General features: G+C 33.9%; 5 protein-coding genes across 7 annotated transcripts in view; 3 read left to right on the top strand and 2 right to left on the bottom strand.

Moving 5' to 3' along the window:
• Positions 1–3,031: 3,031 nt before the first annotated feature.
• Positions 3,032–6,065, top strand: LOC21396671 (aquaporin NIP6-1). The gene is made up of 5 exons (XM_024162879.1): positions 3,032–3,544; positions 3,664–3,888; positions 3,963–4,157; positions 4,880–4,941; positions 5,392–6,065. The coding sequence occupies exons 1-5, from the start codon at positions 3,296–3,298 to the stop codon at positions 5,594–5,596; spliced, it is 936 nt and encodes a 311-aa protein (XP_024018647.1). The 5' UTR covers positions 3,032–3,295; the 3' UTR covers positions 5,597–6,065.
• Positions 4,088–7,095, bottom strand: LOC21396670. 3 transcript variants are annotated; one of them, XR_002901815.1, is made up of 3 exons: positions 5,090–5,365; positions 4,839–4,974; positions 4,088–4,155 (listed from the first exon to the last, which is right to left on the bottom strand). XR_002901815.1 is itself a non-coding variant. In XM_024162880.1 (2 exons), the coding sequence occupies exon 1, from the start codon at positions 7,037–7,039 to the stop codon at positions 6,695–6,697; it is 345 nt and encodes a 114-aa protein (XP_024018648.1). In that variant the 5' UTR covers positions 7,040–7,095; the 3' UTR covers positions 4,114–4,155; positions 6,542–6,694. The 3 variants fall into 3 exon arrangements, 2 of the variants coding, with proteins under 2 accessions (XP_024018648.1, XP_010092180.1); XM_024162880.1 differs by lacking the exons at positions 4,839–4,974; positions 5,090–5,365 and adding an exon at positions 6,542–7,095 and having other exon boundaries at positions 4,114–4,155; XM_010093878.2 differs by lacking the exons at positions 4,088–4,155; positions 4,839–4,974; positions 5,090–5,365 and adding exons at positions 5,468–5,533; positions 6,542–7,095.
• A 445-nt stretch (positions 7,096–7,540) lies between these two features.
• On the bottom strand, positions 7,541–9,987 carry LOC21396669 (60S ribosomal protein L7-1). Its single transcript, XM_024162887.1, has 6 exons — positions 9,943–9,987; positions 9,622–9,817; positions 9,018–9,115; positions 8,796–8,933; positions 8,102–8,204; positions 7,541–7,909 (listed from the first exon to the last, which is right to left on the bottom strand). The coding sequence occupies exons 2-6, from the start codon at positions 9,805–9,807 to the stop codon at positions 7,697–7,699; spliced, it is 738 nt and encodes a 245-aa protein (XP_024018655.1). The 5' UTR covers positions 9,808–9,817; positions 9,943–9,987; the 3' UTR covers positions 7,541–7,696.
• Positions 9,988–11,361: 1,374 nt separating this feature from the next.
• Positions 11,362–14,383, top strand: LOC21396668 (Golgi SNAP receptor complex member 1-1). Its single transcript, XM_010093876.2, has 5 exons — positions 11,362–11,582; positions 12,373–12,612; positions 13,065–13,232; positions 13,663–13,776; positions 14,083–14,383. The coding sequence occupies exons 1-5, from the start codon at positions 11,526–11,528 to the stop codon at positions 14,194–14,196; spliced, it is 693 nt and encodes a 230-aa protein (XP_010092178.2). The 5' UTR covers positions 11,362–11,525; the 3' UTR covers positions 14,197–14,383.
• Positions 14,384–22,749: 8,366 nt separating this feature from the next.
• Positions 22,750–23,505, top strand: part of LOC21396667 (zinc finger protein 1) — a 1,328-nt gene continuing 572 nt past the window's right edge. Inside the window, exon 1 of the mRNA XM_024162891.1 lies at positions 22,750–23,482. Coding sequence (XP_024018659.1) covers positions 22,992–23,482 — 491 coding nt within the window. The 5' untranslated portion in view covers positions 22,750–22,991. The remainder of the gene's footprint in view (positions 23,483–23,505) is intronic.

The following is a 23,505-nucleotide window of genomic DNA, read 5'->3' as shown; positions in this document are numbered from 1 at the left end:
GAACATGATATTAACAGGTGTGAGTCATTTGCATGTAGAAGGCGCGATTCAATTATAGATAAGAGTTCAAAGATGTGTGACCTAAAAAAGTCAAAAGGACTAACTGGTTCTTTTGATAAGACAGTACTAGTAACTAAAGTTATGTTTAATTCTTCTGCATATGTAGTATAACATCTTTGATTGTTAGATTTTCTCGTTTCGTACATATATGTGTGTAAATATATTTGTAATTGACTATTAGATTGATGATATTTGGCTTTTGAATTAGTAGTTTTGTCTGAAAAGTTGAATATTTCGAACTCCAAACTGAATTTGTTACAGGAAGAGGTTTCAGGCCTTGTAAGACATTCTCTCCTTTGTTGTTTAGCTTTTACTTTTCTTTCCATTATATATGAGAATGAGAGGTAAAATTGGATCGTATTGGAAACTTATACTCAAATATCTTTCTCTGTTCAAAGGCAAGGTTGGAAGATTCTAAATTGCAGCAGCAACAAATGGAGAGCTCCATAAAAATGTTGGTAGAAGAGAAGGAGAATTGGCAATGGTAGACTAGTTTTGGCTTGAATTGCAAGGTATCATTTGCGAATCTCAGTCTCTTTGCGCCTTCTAGTGTTTGGAAATTGATTATCTATTGATATTTGGTTTTGCAGCAACTTTCAGATTTATTAGCTTGAAAATTTTTGCGACGACATGTCGCTGCAAATATTTATTTATTTACGATGATAATTGTCGTCACAAATAACCCAAATTATAATAGTGATGTTTTTTCTAATCTCTTTCACGGCTCTCTTAACCCTAGAAAATGGTGTCCCCCTCAATATAAACAAAATTAGGCCGGAACCGAGATTATGTGTAAAAATCTCAAAGTAAAATTTTGACCGATACACTTGTTGTATTTATGCATTAATTAGGACAATTATTAAGCTATACAACCCACATTTAGGAATAAAATAATAAATGGTAATTAAGCTCTTTTTAGTCCTCGTGGAACTGGGACGAGTAGCCATCTAAGAATAGTTAGAATAATGTTAGCTTTTTCTATAAAGGAATCAATAGTTTTTTTTTTTTTTTTTTGTCTTTTTTTGGAAGTCATAAGATCAAAAGAAAAGGAAAAGAGTCAAGGTGTACATGGTCACATGAAAAGAGATAAGGAAAAAAGGGAATTTGTGCTCCCTATGATTATTCTTCCTGAATGACTCGTTGCATTGTCTTTTTCCAATGGTTCTCCCTATGGATTTGATGGTTTTATTTCACTTTATTTAGAAAAGAGAGTCAAGATATTAGCTTGATCCTGATCTCCGGTGTATTGAAACCATAAAAAGCACCAATAATACCCCAATTAAAACACCTCCCAACATATAACAATATCTAGTAATATTGACAACCACCGAATCTTCCTTTTTAGTACTGTATATGTATTTGATACCCTTGGCTTAAGTGGTTCTGGTTAATTCTTATCCCTTGGCTTAAGTGGTTCTGGTTAATTCTTATGCAACCATTGTATATGTCGCACACAACTCTCACATAACAATTGTTTTTTTTTTTTTCTTTTCTTTTTCTTTTTCCACCCAAAGATTCCTATTAAATATTTATTTATTTGCTTATATGTACATATTTATTCGTTGTTAGTTATTGTATCGCAGAGATGTGAGAATATATATAAATGTGGTTCCTGCATTTCCATGCGTGTTTCCTACCATATATATTGCTTTTAGTTGTCAAAAGAAGCTACAAATTTGTTTATCGGTATATATATTGTTTTTATATGATTGACCAATTGCTATTGTTTCATGCGTGTGTACATATATACATATATATATATATATGCACACATACGTATATGTATACTGTCTACATTCATGAACATTCAAATTATAAACAAGAAATGTTTTTCCCACCGCCCAAAATATATACGGTAGTTTATGTCATGCCTTGCAACTTTTCACAGCATGGGAACATATTCTATGTAAGATGATTTTCCTTTATTTCCCTTTGATGAAGCCACCCTTCGCTTCTCATGCACAATTTTACTTTTTCATTATTGTCGTTTTCTTTAAAAGCAGATAAAGATAGGAGAACAATGTTTTACTCAATATTTTATTTACTCCTGTACATTTCAAGGCCACAAATATTCCAATTTTTTTTTTTAATTAAAGTACTCTAGAAATTTCTCTTATAATTAAGTTATAAACCTTGATGATGAGCCTGAGTTCGATGAAGAAATATATCATTTATAAGCAAAACATACTAATGTACATAACCCCAACCCTAGACTGATAAACCAAAGAGAAATTACGATAACCTCTATTAAAATGGGGAAATAAATTAAAGATCTTTTAATGATTAAAAAACTTTCACTCTTATAGAATTGATTAAAAAGTGAAAATTACTTCCGGTTCGTCCGTCTAAAAAATGAAGGACAATATAAAGTGAAACTATAGGTATTTAATTTGTTGGTTCATAAAAATAAGCACACAATGAATCAAGCTAAAAGATTGCTTCCGTGTACCGGGGTAAAGGAAAACAGTAGTGGAAGAAAACTTTTCACTCAATTCACCAACCATGCACGCAATTTATCAAATATATATGTACATTCAAAGAGTGTTTTTCTCTATATGCGTGGCAAATTTCTGCTTTCTTTACAGTCACATGCCTGCTCCAACCGCATTCACACTCTTTGATCCGTAAGAAAGAAACGCCCCCCTTAAATGAGGAACTCAAACTGACCTTAGTTATTCTAGTATTGAGTGCAAAAAAAAAACAAAAACCCATGATATTGATAAGATTGGAAAGTACTTTTAAATAGAAATATAATTTGACAAGTAATTAATAAGCTAAAAAAACAAACAAACAAACAAACAAACAAACTCTGAGTGGCAAAGACAGGTCACAAGGTAAAACCATGACTCACGTCTCATGTCCTTGTAAAAGAAGAAAAAAAAAAAAAAAAAAAAAAAAAAAAAAAAAAAAAAAAAAAAGCCTTCTTTAAATAAATATATAAATATACAAATGCAATTTGCTAAGCGTTTCCTTCATTGTCTCACCGTCCATTTAGATCCCTTATTCCTTTTTTATATAAATTTCGTTGGGATTCCCTAAGTCAACTTCATTGCATCTCAGTAGTACTATATAAATATTACTAGGAACACTCATAACCTCTACAAAGAAGCAAAAAAGAGACAAATTAAAGAAGTGAAACCAAAGTATGAAAGCTCAAGCTAATAATTATTAAGTCTCTCATTTATCTTTTTTTTTTTTTTGCTTTGTTGTTTTACTTGACCAGTTTGGAGCCACTATGGATCATCATCAGAATGATCAGGATCAAGTTCCTTCGGCACCTTCAACACCTGTAACACCGGGAACGCCGGGCGCTCCTCTGTTTGGCGGGTTCAGGCAAGACAGAGGTGGGAATGCAAGTAGGAAATCACTCCTCAAGAGCTTCAAGTGTTTTAGCGTTGAAGATTGGGCTATGGAGGAAGGCACAGTATTTCCAAAAGTCTCTTGTGCAATATTGTCACCACCTCCTGTCTCTCTTGCAAGAAGGGTATATTTATATACGTATAAATCTATATGCACACATACATAAAACAACAACAAACAGATGTTTCCATTTTCTTTTTGTTCACTATATTTTTGCTGGCAAAAACTGATGATTATGATCAGGTGGGAGCTGAGTTCATAGGCACACTGTTACTCATCTTTGCTGGAACAGCCACGGCCATTGTGAACCAAAAGACAGGAGGGTCTGAGACCCTTCTCGGCCTTGCCGCCTCCAATGGCCTTGCTGTCATGATTGTCATTTTGTCGACCGGCCACATCTCTGGAGCCCATCTCAACCCGGCCATCACCATTTCTTTTGCTGCTCTGAGGCACTTCCCTTGGAAATATGTATGTAACCAATAGAACCAAATAAAAAGTTCATTTGATTGATGTTAGATATGATTTCATTTGTACATTGGCAGGTGCCAGTGTATATTGGAGCACAAGTTTTGGCGTCTTTGTGTGCTTCATTTGCGCTCAAGTGGATTTTCCATCCCATAATGAGCGGTGGTGTTACGGTTCCTTCTGGGTCTCATGGCCAAGCTTTTGCTCTGGAGTTCCTCATTACCTTCTTCCTTATGTTTGTCGTCACTGGTGTGGCCACCGATACAAGAGCTGTGAGTATAACCATATTACTACTTTATTTCATAATACTCTTGATTCAGCTGTATATATGAATGGTAAAGCCCATGTGGGGATATGAATTGTAACAATTCAGTGATTATTATCATAATAATAACATGCTACATGCTAATAATGTAACACACACACACCGACATTTGATTGAAAAATCAAAAATATATTTATTCAACTTTGTAATAAATTTACTTCTAGATCACACGTTCCTAGGATTTTCCAGGATACAGGATTCTTTTCATTATTATTATTTATTTATTTATTTTTTATTATTATTATTATTTATTATTATTTCTTTAAGTATATTGAAAAAGCGACAAGAGTCAGTGACGATAGGTGTCATGGTGCAAAGTCCCATTTCCAATAATAATAAACAAATCCTAGTTCAATCTTGTCCATATCCGATATCTCTACTCTCTAGGACACAAGTCAACCTATCTACTCAACAAATAAAATTTTAATCAAACACCAACGAATGATAGGAGTAGGCATAAGAAAGAAAAACTTGGATTTTTGATTGGGCAATCAAAACTAATATTTCCTTCGGGAAAAGTTTTTCATTTTTATGTCAAACAAATAACACACGCTTCATCACCTACATGGCTATTGGCTAGATCAATACTAGAAAATGACATTAAAGAAAAGGAACAGAATCTCCTAACATGACCAAATCGTAAGATGAAATTTCCATCATATGATGCAGGTGGGAGAGTTGGCGGGAATCGCGGTGGGAGCTACTGTCATGCTCAACATACTCGTTGCTGGGTATGTCTCAACCCCGACTTTCTGTCCGGCTTCCTGAATATATAGACATAATAACATATAATAAGTACATCAACATGTGTTTACACACACACACACACACACATCAATATATATATATATATATATGTATACATATGCATGTACGTACCAGCTAAGTCATGCGCGTGCGATAAAAGCAATGTTTTCTTTTCTCTGAATTGTTTAAAAAAGCTAATGTGAAGTTGACTGGCCAGTTTCCAACTGCATAACTAACTCAAATGCTTTGTCAAAATACAATACAAAGCATCACCTTCCACACCATTTTGTAGTAAGTTTTGGTGAACTACTTGGTACCATAGAATTATTTCTATTTGATTTATCCAAAGGATGATGACGATGTCTGAAACTACGATTTGTAAAAATACAATTACTAGAATCTTTTTTTTTTTTTTTTCTTTTCTACTTTTGTAGGGAAGCAACAGGAGCTTCGATGAATCCAGTGAGAACCTTAGGGCCAGCAATAGCTGCAAACAACTTCGAAGCAATATGGGTCTACCTAACTGCACCGATCCTTGGAGCACTTTGCGGAGCAGGAGTCTACTCTGCTGTCAAGCTGCCAGAGGAAAATGGAGACAATCATGATAAACCTGCCCCGACAAGGAGCTTAAGGAGGTGATTGATTGTACAATCTCTATCATTAGGCATATATGAATTATCTAGAAATGCCATCAGAAGGTAATGCAGATAGTTCGAGCGGAGGTTCAAAAGGAAGACAACTCTGGATGAGTTAGTAGTATAGATAAGGAGTTCTTCTTGGTACATAGTCATTAAAAGAATAAAACAGCATTAGTCATGTTCATCAATAATCAAGAAGAGATCTCTCCTCACCCGCGAGAAACTTTAAAGAGAAGCTAAGAAGAGAAGTGTGACCTTCATCCACTCGGAACAGAACTATAGTAGTTTTTTAAAATAAACTAGAGCGACCAAAAAGCAGAAACAGAGAGATAAGCTCATAAAGCTCTCGACGCTAGTTGTTTCACGGGTCCTTTTTTTCGTTTCGTAGTTGTAATTAATCATGTAATGCTAAAGCTGCTATCTTATCTTAATTTTACACATACAAAGCACTCCAACCAGTGTGCTTTTCCCAGTCCTATCTTCATGAATTGCCCTTCCCAAGTCTCGACTTCAAAACTAATCCTCATCATTTTCATTATTTAAGCCGAAATCCTGTTTTTTTCCCCCAAATAAGATCGTTAAAACTGCAAAGTCTAAAAAAACACTAACTTGGTGCTTTAGTAGAATAGAATCATCCAATTCCCAGGCAATATACTCGTGTCATTATTGTTAACAACACTCTATCTTGAGCATCCTCAACCTATAAAGTTTTGGGCTTTTTCATTTACACGAAAATCCAGTATTAACCTTTTTCAGATTTTAAGTTTCTCATGCGCATCAATATTGATAATCTCGTATTGATCACTCTTTAATTATCAGAGAACGTGGTTAAATTTCTAAATATAGAGCTCTTACAAAAAGTATACAAAGGGAATAACATCTGAGCAGACAAAGATAATCAGATTACAATACCAAAAAAAAAAAGTAATAACAATGAACAACTTACCCAAACTAAACCGAGTAACTTTTCAGTGAACCAATTTGAAGAGACTCGCTATTCCTCTTTATCATTGCTCCGAATCCCGCAGTCAACGCGAACTTTCTCAGCATCCAAACAGATTCGAGAACCGAGCGAAAAAATCGTGACAAAATTACCAATTCAGACCAGAGAAAGCCCTCGTGCCTGAGCCTGATCCATTTCGCGATTGAGTCGAGACGAATGCCTGAGCAGAGAGAGACCAAGCGCAGCGAGGAGTACGCCGAGGACATCGGCGACGGCGTCTTTTCCGGAGGCTCCTGCAGACCTGAAGAATCCGAGCTCGTCGACGGCCTCTTTGGCCGCGCCGGCGAGGAGGGAGGCGATGGATCCGAGAGAAATGGAGTAGCGCCGAAGGAAGGGATTGCCAGTTAGGTTGGCCAAGGTGGAGGAGACAAGGGTCAAAGAAAAGCAGAAGAGAATGTGGTATAACTTGTCTAGGGCTAGCCAGGGATCTTCGTTTTCCATTTCCTGTTTGAGAAATTAAGGATTCAACTTGGGACTTTTTGAGGTTTTCGATCTACAAAACCCTGTTTGTTCGAATAAAAAGGCAAAAAGTTTGAATATTTTGCCTTTTATAGGATGGGAAAACATTTTTCTGCCATCAACATTCAATTTTCGTCAGTTTCTTTGGCAGTTCTCCATTTTGTTTTTACTTTTACTCATTTTCAGTTGTGTTTAATTTTTGGATTTTGATACATAATGGTGGTTGTAGGTTAGACCAAAAGAAGAAGAAGAAGAAAGTTTATACTTGTGTCTTCATTGATCGAGATTCAGGATTTCTGTCAACATTTTTTGTCCCTACTCTTCATAAAATTCTCTACCACACTATATCAAAAAATTGTATAACTTTCAGTAACTTTTTGTGCCAAAAAACAAAAAACAAAAACAAAAAAGAGGCAAATGCTGTGGAGACTGGAAAGTATGAACTATGAACAGCATTGGCAGGAGATTTTTGTTGACTGCTTCTCACTGAATAGCTCGCAAAATTTTACTAATATATGGGTCAAAGGAAAATTACAACATCATTGAAATTGTCTTATAGAAACAAAAGAGGTAAGAATTAGACAATCAGGCCACAAGGAAAACATATTTTTTCACTCAGCTGCTCTACTTCTCTCCATTCTAATTCATCTCGTCTATTAGTTCATTGATATGATCCTCGCGATTGCCGGCTTCTCCCCCCAACTTGTATACTGTTTTTGACCCTTTTAATCCTTTTGGCTTGTTGAGCAGAAATGGCCATAAGAAATGAGTAACCTCCTTAAAATGGGGGCCAACATTAGCAACTTCGTGCACAACATCTTCAATGCATAAAATTCCATATTTCCCGAGTTCCTGCCAGATAAGGGGAAGGTTAGAAATGTCGTATTATAGAGAGAAACACAAAGCAACTGGGAAGTTAATGTCATTCGGCAGTAAGCAACATATCGATAAATTTTCCATCTTTTTCCCTTCGTAAGAAGTGTACTTGTAACTTTTGTACATATGCGTGTTTGTATAATGCCTAAAGATTGAGGAATTTAGTACCTGCTCGATGATGTTGTTATCTGTAAGAGGCACCATCTGCTTGTCTACATTTGCAAAGCCTTTCTTGTAAATCAGCTCTTTCACATTCTTGAGGTTAGGGTACCTTCAAAATGCACATAAACTCCCATTAGTACCATAAAACATGGCTACTAATACAAAAGTTTCTGGATAAGGACAGAAGGGAATAGAAACTTCAAACTTCTAGCCATGTATCTCTACTTAAGGACCATTATCACCACCATGCAATACAATACTTTATCACATCCCTTAAAATTTTATCAATGTTTCAAATTCTATCAAACTACTCTCCTGATGAGAAAAAGAAAATACACACGCATAATGATCCTCCTACCAGCGATCCCTCTTACAAGATCCACAAGCACCTAGAGATCGGCAGACATATCTAAAGATCAACCTAAAGGAACATAAATTAATCACTAGAAGTAAAAAGCTTTACTTCTAGTCCATAGGGTCAGGTGGTCAGCAGACGCTACTTCTGCAGTGTTATCAATTGAACATCTAAAAAATAAGTGGGTGTATAGCAAGTGACTAAGCCCAAAGCAGGAAACCAATTATCTACATTACACATGACTTTCACGGGTAATGCTTCACTTGCAGATATGCAATCCAAGATAATATGTGATATGTTATATGCCTAATCAAATATAAATGCAGAAGGATTAGCATCTCATACCCATAGGTAACATACGGCTCCACTTTTTGCAATTTCTCAAGAATCCCTGCATTCACTGTCACAAAAACCGCACTGAAGACTTTCCTCAATCTCAGGTTGTACAGGGTCTTCCTAACTGCTGGATGCATGTCGTTTTTCCTGGATAATGAGAAAATAAGAAAGAAAGTAGGTGATAGAAATACAGATTACAGAAAGCATTCATACAAAATCGAAAGAACGCACCCTTGTATGCGAACAATGAAGAGAAGCTTCGACTTTGGTTCCACCAATTCCGTCCTCTTTCTTTTCATTCTGCGTTTCATCCGGACGAGATCCACTTCCTAAACGGAGGTGGCATGTGAAAAGAATATTCAAGCATCGTAAATGAAATGAAATAAGAGCTACATGGAATTTAAAAAAAAAAAATTTGACTTGGGTCATCAATGGCACTGAAGTCGTTATTTTCAAAGGTTCTTCTTTCCTTTGGGAAAATACACATCTAAGATACAATAACAAACTTTAGTGTACACTTCAATAGTAAATAGAGATGCTTGAACGCAATTACATAGCAACACGACAACACCATCAAAAATTTCTGAACACTTGAGCATTTCAAAAAAAAAAAGAATGCCTGAACTTTGTTTCCCAAGGCAATCTAATTCCCAACTATGAAGAGAAACTACTATCCAAAAAAAAAAAACCCAACTCCCAAATTGAATAAAAGGCATAAAGGAAAGGCCTGAAAACTTTCTCCAAACACAAAAAGGACTTCAAATCACGTAGTACGTGTGTGCATAAATAGCATCAAAATTCACATCTTTAGCATCTAAAAAAAGCTATTGTTTACCCTGTAACGATACTCTTTGACGAACTCCTCGGGCTTTCTGATAAACTCTTGCATGTTCTTCTTATTCCCGAATTTCCTCTGCTCCAATTGTTGCTTCCTCCTCAAGGCAACTTCTTCATTGCTTTTCCTTTTCTTCAATATCGTCTCCGGTATGTATGTCAACGGCTTTGCCTCCTCTTCGGCCATTTTTCTCTTCCTTTAACCACATACACAGGAAACAAAATTAAAAAAATTGATACCCATAACCAAAAAAAATAAAACTTCGCGTTGAAAGCCCAAAAAATAAAGGAAAATAAAAATGAATCGGAAATTAGGAATTACCGGAATCGGAGATTTTCTGGTTGTGCTTTGTGAGGAAGAAGAGAGTGGGAATGGCGGTGGGTGGGGGGATTCAGGGTTTTAGACCTAGCGTTATTTGGGAATTGGGCCTCAGGTTTTACGGGTTCGGGCCCAAAGAAACTACATATTGGGCCTATTTGCTCAATACATGTGTACTGCACGTGTACATACATAACTTTGAGAAGATACAAGAAGATGTCGTTTGCACCATAGCATATGCAGATATACCACTTCTTTCTTCATCTTCAAAAAAAAAACTACGTGTCGTTTTGTTTCTAAAACCCATACTTAGTAAACGACTAAACGCGGCGTATAATATTGTTTTATGGACTACTATCGACACAAATTTTGTAGCAGTAACAAACGACAAATTCATGTTATATGTAGAATGTAGTTTTTAACCCATGGTCGTTTATCTCCGTCAAATAATCCACCGGCCTGTTGACTGTTTATCGTTGCCAATGCTTCCCCTATATTATTGATTTATTATTAAGAGATTTATATAAATAATCAAATTTGTATGATCTCATGTTGAGGATAAAAAAACTAAACTAAACAAAAATCATTTTCATGAACACCAACACGCTCTCCAAATAATTTTAAAAAAAATGAAAGGACGAAAATGCCACATGATGCTAGCACACTTTATAAACGCAATATGTTACTGAAAAATAGAATTGAGAATAAATCCCCATTATTCATATGATACAATAATAGATTTTCATCGACCCATTTAGTACAAATTTGATAGTGCTGTAGATTTTTAAAAAATTGATGTTAATTGTACTGAAAAAAAAACAGTTATTATAAAAAGTAATTGAGTGTTCGTAAATTAAAATTATACAAGTATTGATTCTAAAAGTATTATGAGTATTATAAAAGTATCATTAATTATACTTTAAGATGATTGTCGCACAATTTAAAAGTCAAAGTTACAGTTTGACTGCTTCTGATTTTGACTATAAATTCTTTAAAAGTTCTTTAAGAATCACTTTTTATAATTTTTTTTAAACACAAATTTTAACTGTGAAAGGCTAGATAATTAATTTTGAGCTTCAAAAATCACTATCAAAACGTACAACTGAATTCTTTTTTTTTATATTAATAATTATTTAGGGTCCGTTTAATTTATTAATTTAAATTTTTAATTCTAATTAAAATATAATTTTATATAAAAACTTTTTATTATAATAAAAAATTTTAATATAATTATTTTTTAAAATTTTTTACTCTAATAAAATTTAAAATTTAAATTTAAATTAATAAAATGAACGCACTAAAAACGGTAAAGAATATCTCATAAATAACAGTAGTGTATTAAGGCGCACGCAAACGCAATTCGCCAAATTGCCGTTGAGAGCGGACAGCCTGTCCATGTTGCCAAACTACCCCTATCCTTATACCCCCTCCCATTATTTTCTCTCTCTACCATCGATCTTTGACAAATAACGAACAAAGAAGAAAAAGCAGGATTTTTGTTTGTTTTTTTTTTTTTTTTACCAGACTCACAATTTATATATCAGAAAGTAATTTCTGAAGATCGATCTTTGTTTTTCTTCTTGTTGATGTTGTCGGTGGCATCCATGGAGGTGCCAAGCTCATGGGACGCCCTTCGCAAACAGGTATTGCCAAGAAAAATTGTTTTTTTTTCTTCCCGTGTTTGGGTTCCGAGAATATACGAGAAAGAGATGGAAAGTTCTGAATTATGTTCGAAACTGAAGTTTTCCGGCTTGATTTTTTTAAGCTTTGGCTGATTACCTAGAAATTTCAGTGAATTAAACGAATATCATTGAAGTTCTTGTGTGTTTTTGTGCCCTCGTTTTCTAATCAATTGCGGGATCATGACGTGGGCGGTGTGGTTTTCAATTTTATGAATTGATTTCTCAAATTCGTTTCTTTTAGAATGTGATCTCTGAAACTTTATCGTCGATCCTCCATTAGAGGATCTATTGACCAAGCGAGAAAGTTGAGGATGAATTTTGTGAAGTTTAACATTTTATCAAGTCCTGTAGATGCTCTTAAAATCGTTCAGAACACGTAATTTGATGGTAATACAGTTTGGACATTACGTGAAGAGGAAGAATTATAGTTAAATTAGGAGATTGTTGACTGGAATTGTTGCAGAAACTGTGGCAAATATGAACTACGGTTTTCAGTATTTAATCTTGCACGCGTAGAGCAGTGTGGTACTTGCAGGTATATGCTTGATCCGATGCACACGTAAGATGAACTGGATCTTTTGGTCAGTATTGGGCGAGTTTATGTAGTGATCTTATATTTTTCACTATTAGGTAGCAAAACTTGATGTTTGTTGGGCAATGCAGTCCCAAATGTCATTATTATCTTTGTCTATGAGGTGTGAATTAATTACTTCTCTTATGGTGAATCTTTTTTGTGTATGCTTGATCTCAGGCTAGGAAGCTGGAAGCTCAATTGGATGAGCAGATGAATTCGTATCGAAAACTAGTTTCCTTGAAGGATTCTACAAAAGTTGATGCCATAGAGAATGACCTTGAATCTGGGATCGACAGACTGTTAAAGCAGCTCCAACAAGTTAACTCACAGATGCAAGCTTGGGTTTCATCAGGTGGCTCAGAAATGGTTTCTCATACATTGACTAGGCATCAAGAAATTCTTCAGGATCTCACTCAGGTACCGTGTTTTCTTATTTACTTTTTAGGAGGAAAGCTTTACTAGAATTGGATGCAGTTTAGTGTCTCTGCAGTTGAACTACTTGTTGTTGTTGAAGGGTCCACAAAAAGTTGTCTAAGCTTGCTTGACTTTGTAGGACATGAATACAACACATATCTCTTATGAGCTTTTACTACCTATTTCATTGTTAGCATCATCATTGTATTGTTGTTCATAGAAGCTTGTCAAAAGTTGATTGATTTTTCTTTTAAGTATTTTTTCGCTCTTTACGTTTAAAAGGAGACCCCATGTTTTGGCCTCATGCTATGCGGTAGGTAAGTTATTTCCTTCGACTTTTCTTTTTGTTTTTCTTTTCCATTTATTTTTTAATAGAAGATTAGAAGTACATAAGTTTCTGAGTACAAATGAACATCTCAGGCATTAACTTGGTGTTAAAAATGTTTCAAATGCAGGAGTTTTATCGTCTCCGCTCCAGCCTTAGGGCTAAGAAGGAGCACGCTTCACTCCTTGAGGATTTTAGAGAGTTTGATCGAACAAGATTAGAGTTAGAAGATGGTAGTGGTTCTGCCGAACAAGCTCTACTAAAAGAGCATGCATCTATTAGCAGAAGTACAGGACAGGTAGATGTGCAAGTATTGGATGGATTTTGATTGTTGTTAGTGGATGACTGGAAATCAGCTAATCCATATTCAGCTTTTGTCAATGAATGACCCTTTTACCACATGGTTCTTTAATACTGGCCGAAGCTTGGCAATTCTATCATTTTACTTGTTGATCATTTCAATTTGATTTGAATTTTGAGCAGGAGACTCATGGTTCCTATATGGAAAATATTAAGTCAATACCTTTTATTTTATTCCCCCTTCCGGTCACATGTTTTATCATTTATGGTTATTTCATATAGTACCTGCCTTCCTGGAAGGATCTGAAACGAATCATTTACTCCTGGTTATAGATGTACACCAATAGAAAAATATAATTATGTATAACTGCTCAATTTCCAATGACACTTGTACTTAAGTTGTTCGCTTTTTTATTCTGCTGGTGCAGATGGATACTGTAATTTCACAAGCTCAAGCAACACTCGGTTCTCTTGTTCTTCAACGATCAACATTTGGAGGCATCAATTTGAAGCTCAGCAATGTTAGCAGCCGCCTACCAACGGTATATGACTTATGAATGTGCTCATCATTTTTGCAGTTACTATTTTAGCATTGAAATAACATTGTAGAGTTATCTCAATAGCTTATGAAATCAAATTCATATGCTACTGCCTTGCAAAGGACGGGCTAGCTTCTAAAAACAAAAATCCAGTATGCCATGTGAAAGTAAGTAATCTTGAAACGAAACCGTCACTGACCACTGCAAAGAGAGCATAAGGGGATTGTTTATATAAAATGCTTAGATTCTTTCTCGGCTTCCTAAGTATATGCAAGTTTATTGACGTACTATTTTGGTGTGATTTGGCAGGTAAACCATATTCTTTCTGCAATAAAGCGGAAAAAGTCCATGGATACCATCATACTTTCCCTAGTTGCATCTGTCTGCACGTTTCTTATATTTATTTACTGGTTGAGCAAGTGAACATATAGCTGTGCTTTGGCTGCTACTTGTGGTTAAGTGTTGTATCCTACGTGGTCTATATAGTGGTCATCTTTTTGTTAGTCTATTGAGACATTTGTTCTTGTGGATAGTCCAATGTGCTTGAGTCATCTTTATTGCAGAATGCGTTGCCTTGTGATGGCCAAGGCTATTCGTCACACATGAAAAACAAGATATCCATGCATTGCTAAAGACACCAACAAAGTTTTGTATCAATTTTTTCGACTTATATAGATAGATATACATACAAAAATGGGATGGTGTACATACTCTTCCATTATTATTATTATTTTTTTTTTTAAGTTTTGAAAAGGTTTATCACTCTATATGTTGAACACGTTGTACAATGGGATTTGATATACGTTACTAGATGCATATTTTCATTTGCATCTCTTTTTGTCCCCTTTTGCTATCTTTTACAATTTACAGATATTTTATTTCTAATGCACAAATTCTTTGTACAGGTTTACCTCAATATTCTTTTCAGAAGTTTAAAAACAATTGTCAAAATAAGAAAAATAGATTAAATTTTTTATTTCGAGGGGAAAAATAAACTATAGTTTAAACGTATGTTGTAATTGTAAAATACAAAACTGAGAAAATACGAAAAACGACATATTAGTGAAGACAACATCAGCTTGGAAACGGCAACAAACAAAAAAAGGCGGTGAAAAGTTTCCAGAAATAACAGCAATGTGAAAACGGCAACATCGGGAAACGAAAGCATCTTAAAACGACATTAGATTTGAAACAACGGCATAGATATGAAAACGACGATTCCCAAAACTATAAACAATATGTTATGTTATAATAGGAACAAATATGTGACCTTTTTTTGGGCCAAGTAATGTGGACATGAGTTTTGCATTATTAGACCTAGACGTCCTGGGGGACAGGTCAATCACTTTTCTAGCTTAGAAAGGGGCCAAAGCAGTGGTCAGTAAAAAGAAAGTCATAAAAATTAATTAAAAAGATGGAGATGTCATGAATTTTCGTGCGACTTTTTCAAGTGGGATGGAAGATCAAGTTGTTATCGCCGAGTAGTTTGGTATCTCTTTTCTATGGTGATGTAAAAGTCTCAAAGACTTCCTCTGAGAACTTGAACTACATTCAAACACTTACTGCTACACATTGTGCAGACAAGGAAATCTCACAAAAGATTTTCGGGTCCAATTTGATTTAGACAAAGCAAGCAAAAAGCCAGAATTAGGACAATATTGGTCCATGCACTCGCACGCAGCCAATTAGATCTCTATGTATACACTTTTTCATGTTTCATTGAGGTATTGCCAAATTCTATTGCTCATCTCAGTTGGACATAAAATGTTTTACTTTACGAATGTCACATGCTTGTGCACTTGATTGATCATGACAATGAAAGTCATTTAGCATAAGATAACATTATGAAGAGCATAACACTAGGAGCTCTCTTCTTCACCTTCAACTATCTCCATCTCCTTGTCGGCCACTTGTCGCCGTCCCTACGGCTCTGAGGACGAGGAACCAAGCTCTCCAAGGCTGAAATGTGTCATTCTCTTATTGGTCTCTCCCAATGGAAGTTTATTTGTTCCCATGTGGGTTTTTCTTCACTTTGGGTGTCAAATCCATTTAGTTTACACATGTGGAACTAATAGGGACAAGAACAAGTGCATTGGCTAAGAGGAGAGGTATGTTTGTACTTCCTCAACTTTTCAGCTTTTGTTTGGTTGCCGAACAAGGATAAAATGTAAATATCATAATAAAATCCAATAATTATTTGGGGACCTAAATGTACTAGACATATTTAATGTGCTTGTTATTTTTTTCTAAAACTTAATAAGATGACAATTGTTAAGTGATAATAAACAAATTATAAGAACCTTACTTTAGCTTGTACTATAACATGGTTTAAAAGTTCAAAGAGTCTCAAAAAGACCACATAGAAAAAAATGCTAATAAAATAAACGTATGAATTTAGTAATACTATAGTGGACGTCACTAGTTTGAACCTAACAGGGAAAATTAAGTCTGAGCTTATAATGAGACTCTCAAGTTATAACATATATTATAGCATCTCCAGTTTGTTGTTTTTTCTATAAAAACGGCTAGGCAAGGATGCTTGTATAGAAAGTTTGTAATATGGTCTTAATTAGGGATTTGTGTTAATTAATACACTTAAACATTTCTGATATATATTAAAACTCTTTTTGTCTTTTCTTTCAATTTCATTCAACAAGCGAAGTTTCAAAATTCTTTGAGCTAACAAACAATGTAGCGTGATCCATGCAGAAATCCCACCTTCTCACTAATTCTCATATCCATATCATTCCATTATCTCAGCAAAAATATAAAACAACACTACAAAGAAAAAAGTAGTCGAAAACTTTGGCTAATCCGTATGTCAGTATTAGATATAACTATTTCATCACACATTTGTGACATGACTGACGAGAAAAAAAGGAAAACAAAAAATAAGAAAAAAAAATGCAAGGATAAAGGGGATTCAGCAAATGAGACGAGTTTAATTAGTCAAGTACTAATTCTTTCTACCATGAGTTTTAATAACGTTTTATTTGTAGTCAATTAAAAGTTTTTTGTCCCTTTCTCGATCCTTATAATCTACCTTAAGCAAAAAACGTAATCTATATTTTTGTGGGCATTAATTTCAGATAAGGAAATGTCCTTTACGTCTCAAAAAAGTAGTTACTCTTACCACGTGCATTGGTTTCCAATAGTTTGTACACCAAATTGTCACAAAATATATAGCACTTCATAATTAGCCATCTTATTCATAATCTCAATTATCATAATATACAGCTGTATGTTTTGTTTTATTTGTTTTTCCCGAATTTCACAGAGCTTTTCTTTAAAATCTTGTCAAGTTCAATGCTGGAGTTACCCTTTTCTCGTCACTTTTCCTTTTAGAAGTGAAAAATCTCGTTCTTTTCGCTGATTCGAGTTTAGAATTCGAGTTTTACTACAGTAAAAAGTTCTCAGGAACAGTCACATCTAACTTTTTTACTACACTAAAAAGCTCTCACACAACATCACGTATCAACTCAAATTAAAAACTCAAATGCGGAGTTGGAGAGTTCACAGTAGGGTGTGAAAAAAATACCTCAGCAGTGGAATAAAGTTTTTTTTTTTAAGTGAGTATAATATAGTTTCAATTGTCAAATCAAATTTATTTCATCTGATTAAATTAGAATTATATTATATTAAATTAAGTGTGACAACTAAAAGAAACTTGATGAAAATCTAACGATAAAAAATTGTATCATTGTAATAGAGCATTTTATTTTTTATATCCTACCAAAGTTTTCACTTAACATTAAACAAAAGGAACGCATATGTTTACAAAAAAAAAAAAGAAAAAAAAAACCTTATTGTGAGATGGTTCTCACATATCTTTCAAATTGTCAAAGAATTATTTCCTAAGGCAATCTGGGAAGATTAAAACAGATGTGATTGCTAAGTGTGCTGTGCTGCCTATGATACTAGATTCCTAGAGTGCTACTGTCCCAACTAAAGATGTGATTACAAAAGAAATTTCATTGGCTTAGTCTTCTAAAGTTTGGAGGCTTACCTAACATTTCCAATGAGCAACTGAGAAATTCAACCATATGTCACCTAAATCAAGACTAACTGATCCTAATTTGATGGCATAAGCAAGATCAGAGAGTTAAGTCACGTCCAATATGATTTTGGGGATGTCTTTTGGAAATATTTGTAATTTTTGTACTAGCACTAGTACTGCAGGAGAGGCATTTTGTAAAAGAAATTTGGGACATGAGAATGCCAATGGATACGAGTAGTCCAGGATCTGGACCGCTTATTATTGTGGGACCCATGTGGACCCCCCCGCCTACATGATTCAACAATCGGATGGTGCACCAAGCTATTCAAGCCATTTGAAAGTGTATTTAGCATTTTTTTTTTTCCCCCTTTGTGGGATGAAAAATGGGTATTATAACCTTTTGGGTTACTAGATTAGCAAAAAAAAAAAAAAAAAAAAAAAATTTAAAAAAAGACTTTTGGGTTACTATTATTTTATATTATCATGCACCCTATGAAATTGATAATTTTACCTAAGAAATGCTTTTTGTGAAAGTTTCTGGAATAGGGGCTTAGGATTTGTTAACAATAGTCACAAGTTATTCATGATTGCTAAGTGTGCTGTGCTGCCTATGATACTAGATTCCTAGAGTGCTACTGTCCCAACTAAAGATGTGATTACAAAAGAAATTTCATTGGCTTAGTCTTCTAAAGTTTGGAGGCTTACCTAACATTTCCAATGAGCAACTGAGAAATTCAACCATATGTCACCTAAATCAAGACTAACTGATCCTAATTTGATGGCATAAGCAAGATCAGAGAGTTAAGTCACGTCCAATATGATTTTGGGGATGTCTTTTGGAAATATTTGTAATTTTTGTACTAGCACTAGTACTGCAGGAGAGGCATTTTGTAAAAGAAATTTGGGACATGAGAATGCCAATGGATACGAGTAGTCCAGGATCTGGACCGCTTATTATTGTGGGACCCATGTGGACCCCCCCGCCTACATGATTCAACAATCGGATGGTGCACCAAGCTATTCAAGCCATTTGAAAGTGTATTTAGCATTTTTTTTTTTCCCCCTTTGTGGGATGAAAAATGGGTATTATAACCTTTTGGGTTACTAGATTAGCAAAAAAAAAAAAAAAAAAAAAAAATTTAAAAAAAGACTTTTGGGTTACTATTATTTTATATTATCATGCACCCTATGAAATTGATAATTTTACCTAAGAAATGCTTTTTGTGAAAGTTTCTGGAATAGGGGCTTAGGATTTGTTAACAATAGTCACAAGTTATTCTTACAAAAAAAAAAAAAAAAAAAAAAAAAAAAAAAAAACAATAGCCACCAGTGTAAGTCCGTAAGAAACACTATTCAAGGGAAAAACTACGTACGTTGGAAATTTATAAGAGAAATAGTAGGAAATAGGTCAATATAAAAAGTTTAAGAAAGTATATAGGTTAATTTTTAGTTATAGAAATTAATAGGTCATAACTTGTTAAGTTATGGTTTATAACTAGATAAGTTATGGACAAACTTGTCAAGTTATGGTTCATAACCAGACAAGTTACGGATAAAAATCGTGAATTATGAACAATAACTTGTCAAATTATAGTTCATAACCAAGCAAGTTATGAACAAAAATAGTAATTTGACATATTTATTAACTTATGTAAACTACTGGCCTATTAATTTTAATTCATCTCAAGTCTTGGCTTATTTTCTTCTTTCTATTACAATCACAGATAATCACCAACCCAGTAACCGACGGTATTACTTTTATTTCTCCTTACTCCAATCTCATTAGACTTGCAGTTATTTAGTTAGAAACAATACCTTAGTTACATCCACAATACAAAACCATCGAAATAATATGAGGAATTAATTGATGCTATATGATTCAAAATGGCTTTTTGATGTCAAATTTTGAAAAACAAAAAAAATCCATTCTAATTTAGATACACAAGGGATATTATGTAGTTCTCCCTACTTTTTTATTATCAAATTACTGATAAAAATCCCGTTCAAGTTTCAAATTTTCAAAATCATTTGCGAGGGTGTAATTGCCTTAAAAAGCATTTTAGGGACAAAATCAATTTAGTTCCTTCTGTTATAACAAAACATATTGCTAGTAGTATATATTTTCTATAATATTAAAATAGTACATTCACCTTTAAAAAATAATATTTTTTTACTTTAAAACCCATTTTTGAGATATATAATCTCCAAATTACCATTTTCATTAGTTAAATAGAAACTAATAAGTTTAAAAATATTTTCTAAAAACATTTTAACTTATTTTGATTTTTGATTTTTAAATATTTTAAAGTATTTTTATAACTTTTATAAAAAAAAAAAATATTAGCGTGTTGTTAGTTTGTGAGAATAATAGAATGAACATTTTATATCTTAACAATCAGTTTATGAGTATTGAAAAAACATTTTTTTAAAGATGAAAGTATCATTTTAATATTATTAAAAACACATGCTACCAGCAAGATGTTTTATTATAATAGAAAGTATCAAAATAATTTTATCCGGCCATTTTATAACAAGGCCTTTTATATTCTAACTGTAGAATTTCTTTTATGCAATTTTAATTTGTTATTTAACTTAAAGGGAAAATATTTCATTATCATACAAATGATAACAGTACTTGAAGATGGAAAGCGGTGCATGATAAGAAAAAGTATTATTGTTGATATATACAACTTTCTGAGACAAAAGTTAAACTGTTGGATAATGGTGTAGAGAAGATTCAGATTCGAACGAAAAAAGACTAAAGAGATTAGTGGTACGTTTTTTGTCTTCATTAGCTAGTCTAGGTGGTCCTGTGATATTATATATATATATATATATATATATATTTATATAACGGACATAATATATACAAGAGATTCTTTTTCCTGTACCGCTCAATGCATAGTTTAGTATTCTAAATTTCATCTGTTTTTCATCCTTTTCCCTGACAAAACACCTGCTATAACTTCTCAGGTAAAAGAACACGCATATATATATATAGAGGTATGGTCTTATGTTTGGTAGTCATATGATATGATAAGTGTAACATTTTTATATAAACTGTATACTATGAGAATATTCATGACGGAGCCAAAGAATGCTTATTGGGGGCTTAAGCCCCAACTCAAAATTTTTATTCCTTAAAAATACTATGTATATAAAATATATTTGTGTTATATTACTACCTATAGTCCCATTAGAACTTTGAAAATTACTGTTGTAGCCATTAAATTTATGTTTCAGTTATTAATCTCCACTGACATAAATTTTTAGCTTTATCACTAGTAACATTGAAGCAAGTTTTGTGTAATGTGGTGGTGGATTACATTTTATCGAATGTTACAATTAGACAAAATGAATGTTATATAAATGCACAAATAATGTTAGACAGGTGAACAAGAAATGTCACAGGCAGATCGGTACGGGCTCTATATATAAATACTACATACTAGGTGTCTGCAAGTGAGATAATATATATTAGCATTGTTCATTTCACCAACTTGAGTTTTCAATTCCAGTTTTGTTGTAGTTAAAAGCTCTCACAAAAAGTCACTTCTAATTTTTTCTGCTACAGTGAAAAGCTCTCACATAAAATTACATGTTAACTCAAATCCGTAAACTGAACGAGATCATAATAACTCACATTACGAAATTTCTTGTGAAGAAAAGGACTCCGAATCTCCAAGTAAAACAGTAAAAATTATTGGTACAAGACAATAGCTTTTTAATGGATGCAGACAAAAGTTATGTTTCATTTCTAGACGTTATAATATAGCAATTAGCAGATTCTTAAATCTTATGAAACCGGCCCGTCGACTTAGATTAAGACATCTCAAGACTATAATAATACTTTTTAAGTTTGGTTTGGATGTGGAATATTTTGCCTTATCATGGTCTACATAGTTGTTGACCTATTAGCCATTTGTTCTTCAAGAAGGCAGCTTAAAATATGATCTCAGTTTAATGCAAAGTAATAAAATTTATAGGAATACAAGTATATTTTTGTATATTATAATTATTTACGTAGACCTTTGAATTTATCAACAGTTTCATCATTGTATTCATTTGTTTCTGCTTCACTTATGTTTAAAGTCAATCATTTGCATCATTAGATAATGCATATTTTTGGACAATTTCATTAGTCATCAACTAATAAGATATATTATGCATGATAAAGTTTCCAGCATTATGCAGGATAAAGACAGAGAGTACATCTGTAAAGAGATTTTGTAAATCAATTCAAGGTTTTTATAAAATCACATATTTCGTAGGACTACTAGGCAATAGCTAGTCCAATCTACATTGAATAATATGCAAAAGGGATCCACAGATGAAAAGGCAGAGATTTTGTTGTCTTGGATTATTTGTAGTACGTAGGCAAATGAGCTATTTACACATGAGTGTATAAATTAAGAAATGGTAAATAATAGAAATGCGTCCTGAACTTTTGGTTATTTGTAAGTTGAGCTTTAGATTTTTTATTTTTGCATTTGAAACGTTAAATTTGACAATATTAAACACTATTGACAACTCAATAACGCACGTTAAATAGTGGACGATAATTAAGGTCCCTAATATCAAAATTTACAAGTCTGTGGTCCAATTTGTCAATGGCCAAAAATTTTCGTGTATATTTGTGCAAAAATTGTTGGACCTTTCCGTCTACTAATAGACAACTGTTAGTTATTGGACTACAATTGTAATAAATTTTAAACTTTAGAATCCTATCCGTAACATCATTGAAAGTCTGGGGTTCGAGTTGTTAAAACAACGATAAATTCAGGGTATACAATTGAATAAAAAGAGAGAGAAAACAAACCATTAAAAGAAAAGGAAAGGGTAGACTCGAAAACCACAAGAAAATGCACAGAGAAAAGGTTGGAAGACAAAAAGGAGAAGTTGGGAAAACATTCAATGGGGTACAGGCAAGGAAAAGACGTACATGGGTGTTCCTCATGAGTTTCAATCAAAATGCTTTGCAAGTTTGCAACTTTCTTCACCCTCTCTCTCTCTCTCTCTCTCTCTCTCTTAAGTCTTATTCTCTAAGTCTTGTTATATTAAGACCTTGTAACTGTTAAATAGTGGGATATTCCTTCTATACATAGAACGGAACATTTATTACCATTTCAAATTAAACCAAAAACCCAATAAGCCAATCTCTCAATCTTCCACAAAAGAAATTGTAGAGAATTTTTCAAGCCTAAAAGATTATCATCTCTACATGAAGCCTCCAGTACCCGAAGAAGATCCATGTCTTTCTGAGACTTCAAGCCTAAAAGTCATGTCAATGGAGAGACAAAAAGATCAAAAACTAAAAGTTCAAGAAGAAGAAGGAAATAGTTATGAAGAAAATGACCAAGAAGACACAAAGGATGTCCATCTAGTATTGGACCTGAGCCTTCCCATCAACAATTCCGATCAAGGATCGAAGCCGGAGCTCAATTTCATCGACTGCTTCGACTCGAATTCCTCGGAGACTTGTCCCGATGATCACCAATCAGGCGACCACCAAGGCAATGAGAGCAGCACTGAGCTAAGAGTTTTCTCATGCAACTATTGCCAAAGGAAATTCTACAGCTCCCAGGCTCTCGGAGGCCACCAAAATGCGCACAAGCGAGAGCGAACGCTGGCAAAAAGGGGACAAAAGTTCGGTTCCTTGGCACCTCCCGGAGGAGGGGCTAGTTTCTATGGCCTTCCAAGCTCATCATCTTTGTTTCCCTGCAGATCATCATACT

This window comes from Morus notabilis, unplaced genomic scaffold, assembly GCF_000414095.1.
Source record: "Morus notabilis unplaced genomic scaffold, ASM41409v2 Scaffold410, whole genome shotgun sequence".
NCBI lineage: Eukaryota > Viridiplantae > Streptophyta > Magnoliopsida > Rosales > Moraceae > Morus > Morus notabilis.
This window is presented reverse-complemented; position numbering and strand designations above follow the sequence as displayed.

What these genes read in the sequence shown, in the direction of transcription:
- LOC21396671 (XM_024162879.1), top strand. Translation starts at nt 3,296, where the DNA reads ATGGATCATCATCAGAATGATCAGGATCAAGTTCCTTCGGCACCTTCA. An exon ending in CTGTCTCTCTTGCAAGAAGG is followed by an intron (nt 3,545 to 3,663) that starts GTATATTTATAT and finishes GATTATGATCAG; the next exon opens with GTGGGAGCTGAGTTCATAGG. An exon ending in CTCAACATACTCGTTGCTGG is followed by an intron (nt 4,942 to 5,391) that starts GTATGTCTCAAC and finishes CTACTTTTGTAG; the next exon opens with GGAAGCAACAGGAGCTTCGA.
- LOC21396670 (XM_024162880.1), bottom strand. Translation starts at nt 7,039, where the DNA reads ATGGAAAACGAAGATCCCTGGCTAGCCCTAGACAAGTTATACCACATT.
- LOC21396669 (XM_024162887.1), bottom strand. Translation starts at nt 9,807, where the DNA reads ATGGCCGAAGAGGAGGCAAAGCCGTTGACATACATACCGGAGACGATA. An exon ending in TCAAAGAGTATCGTTACAGG is followed by an intron (nt 9,116 to 9,621) that starts GTAAACAATAGC and finishes ACCTCCGTTTAG; the next exon opens with GAAGTGGATCTCGTCCGGAT. An exon ending in GAGCCGTATGTTACCTATGG is followed by an intron (nt 8,205 to 8,795) that starts GTATGAGATGCT and finishes TGCATTTTGAAG; the next exon opens with GTACCCTAACCTCAAGAATG.
- LOC21396668 (XM_010093876.2), top strand. Translation starts at nt 11,526, where the DNA reads ATGTTGTCGGTGGCATCCATGGAGGTGCCAAGCTCATGGGACGCCCTT. An exon ending in GGGACGCCCTTCGCAAACAG is followed by an intron (nt 11,583 to 12,372) that starts GTATTGCCAAGA and finishes GCTTGATCTCAG; the next exon opens with GCTAGGAAGCTGGAAGCTCA. An exon ending in TTAGCAGCCGCCTACCAACG is followed by an intron (nt 13,777 to 14,082) that starts GTATATGACTTA and finishes GTGATTTGGCAG; the next exon opens with GTAAACCATATTCTTTCTGC.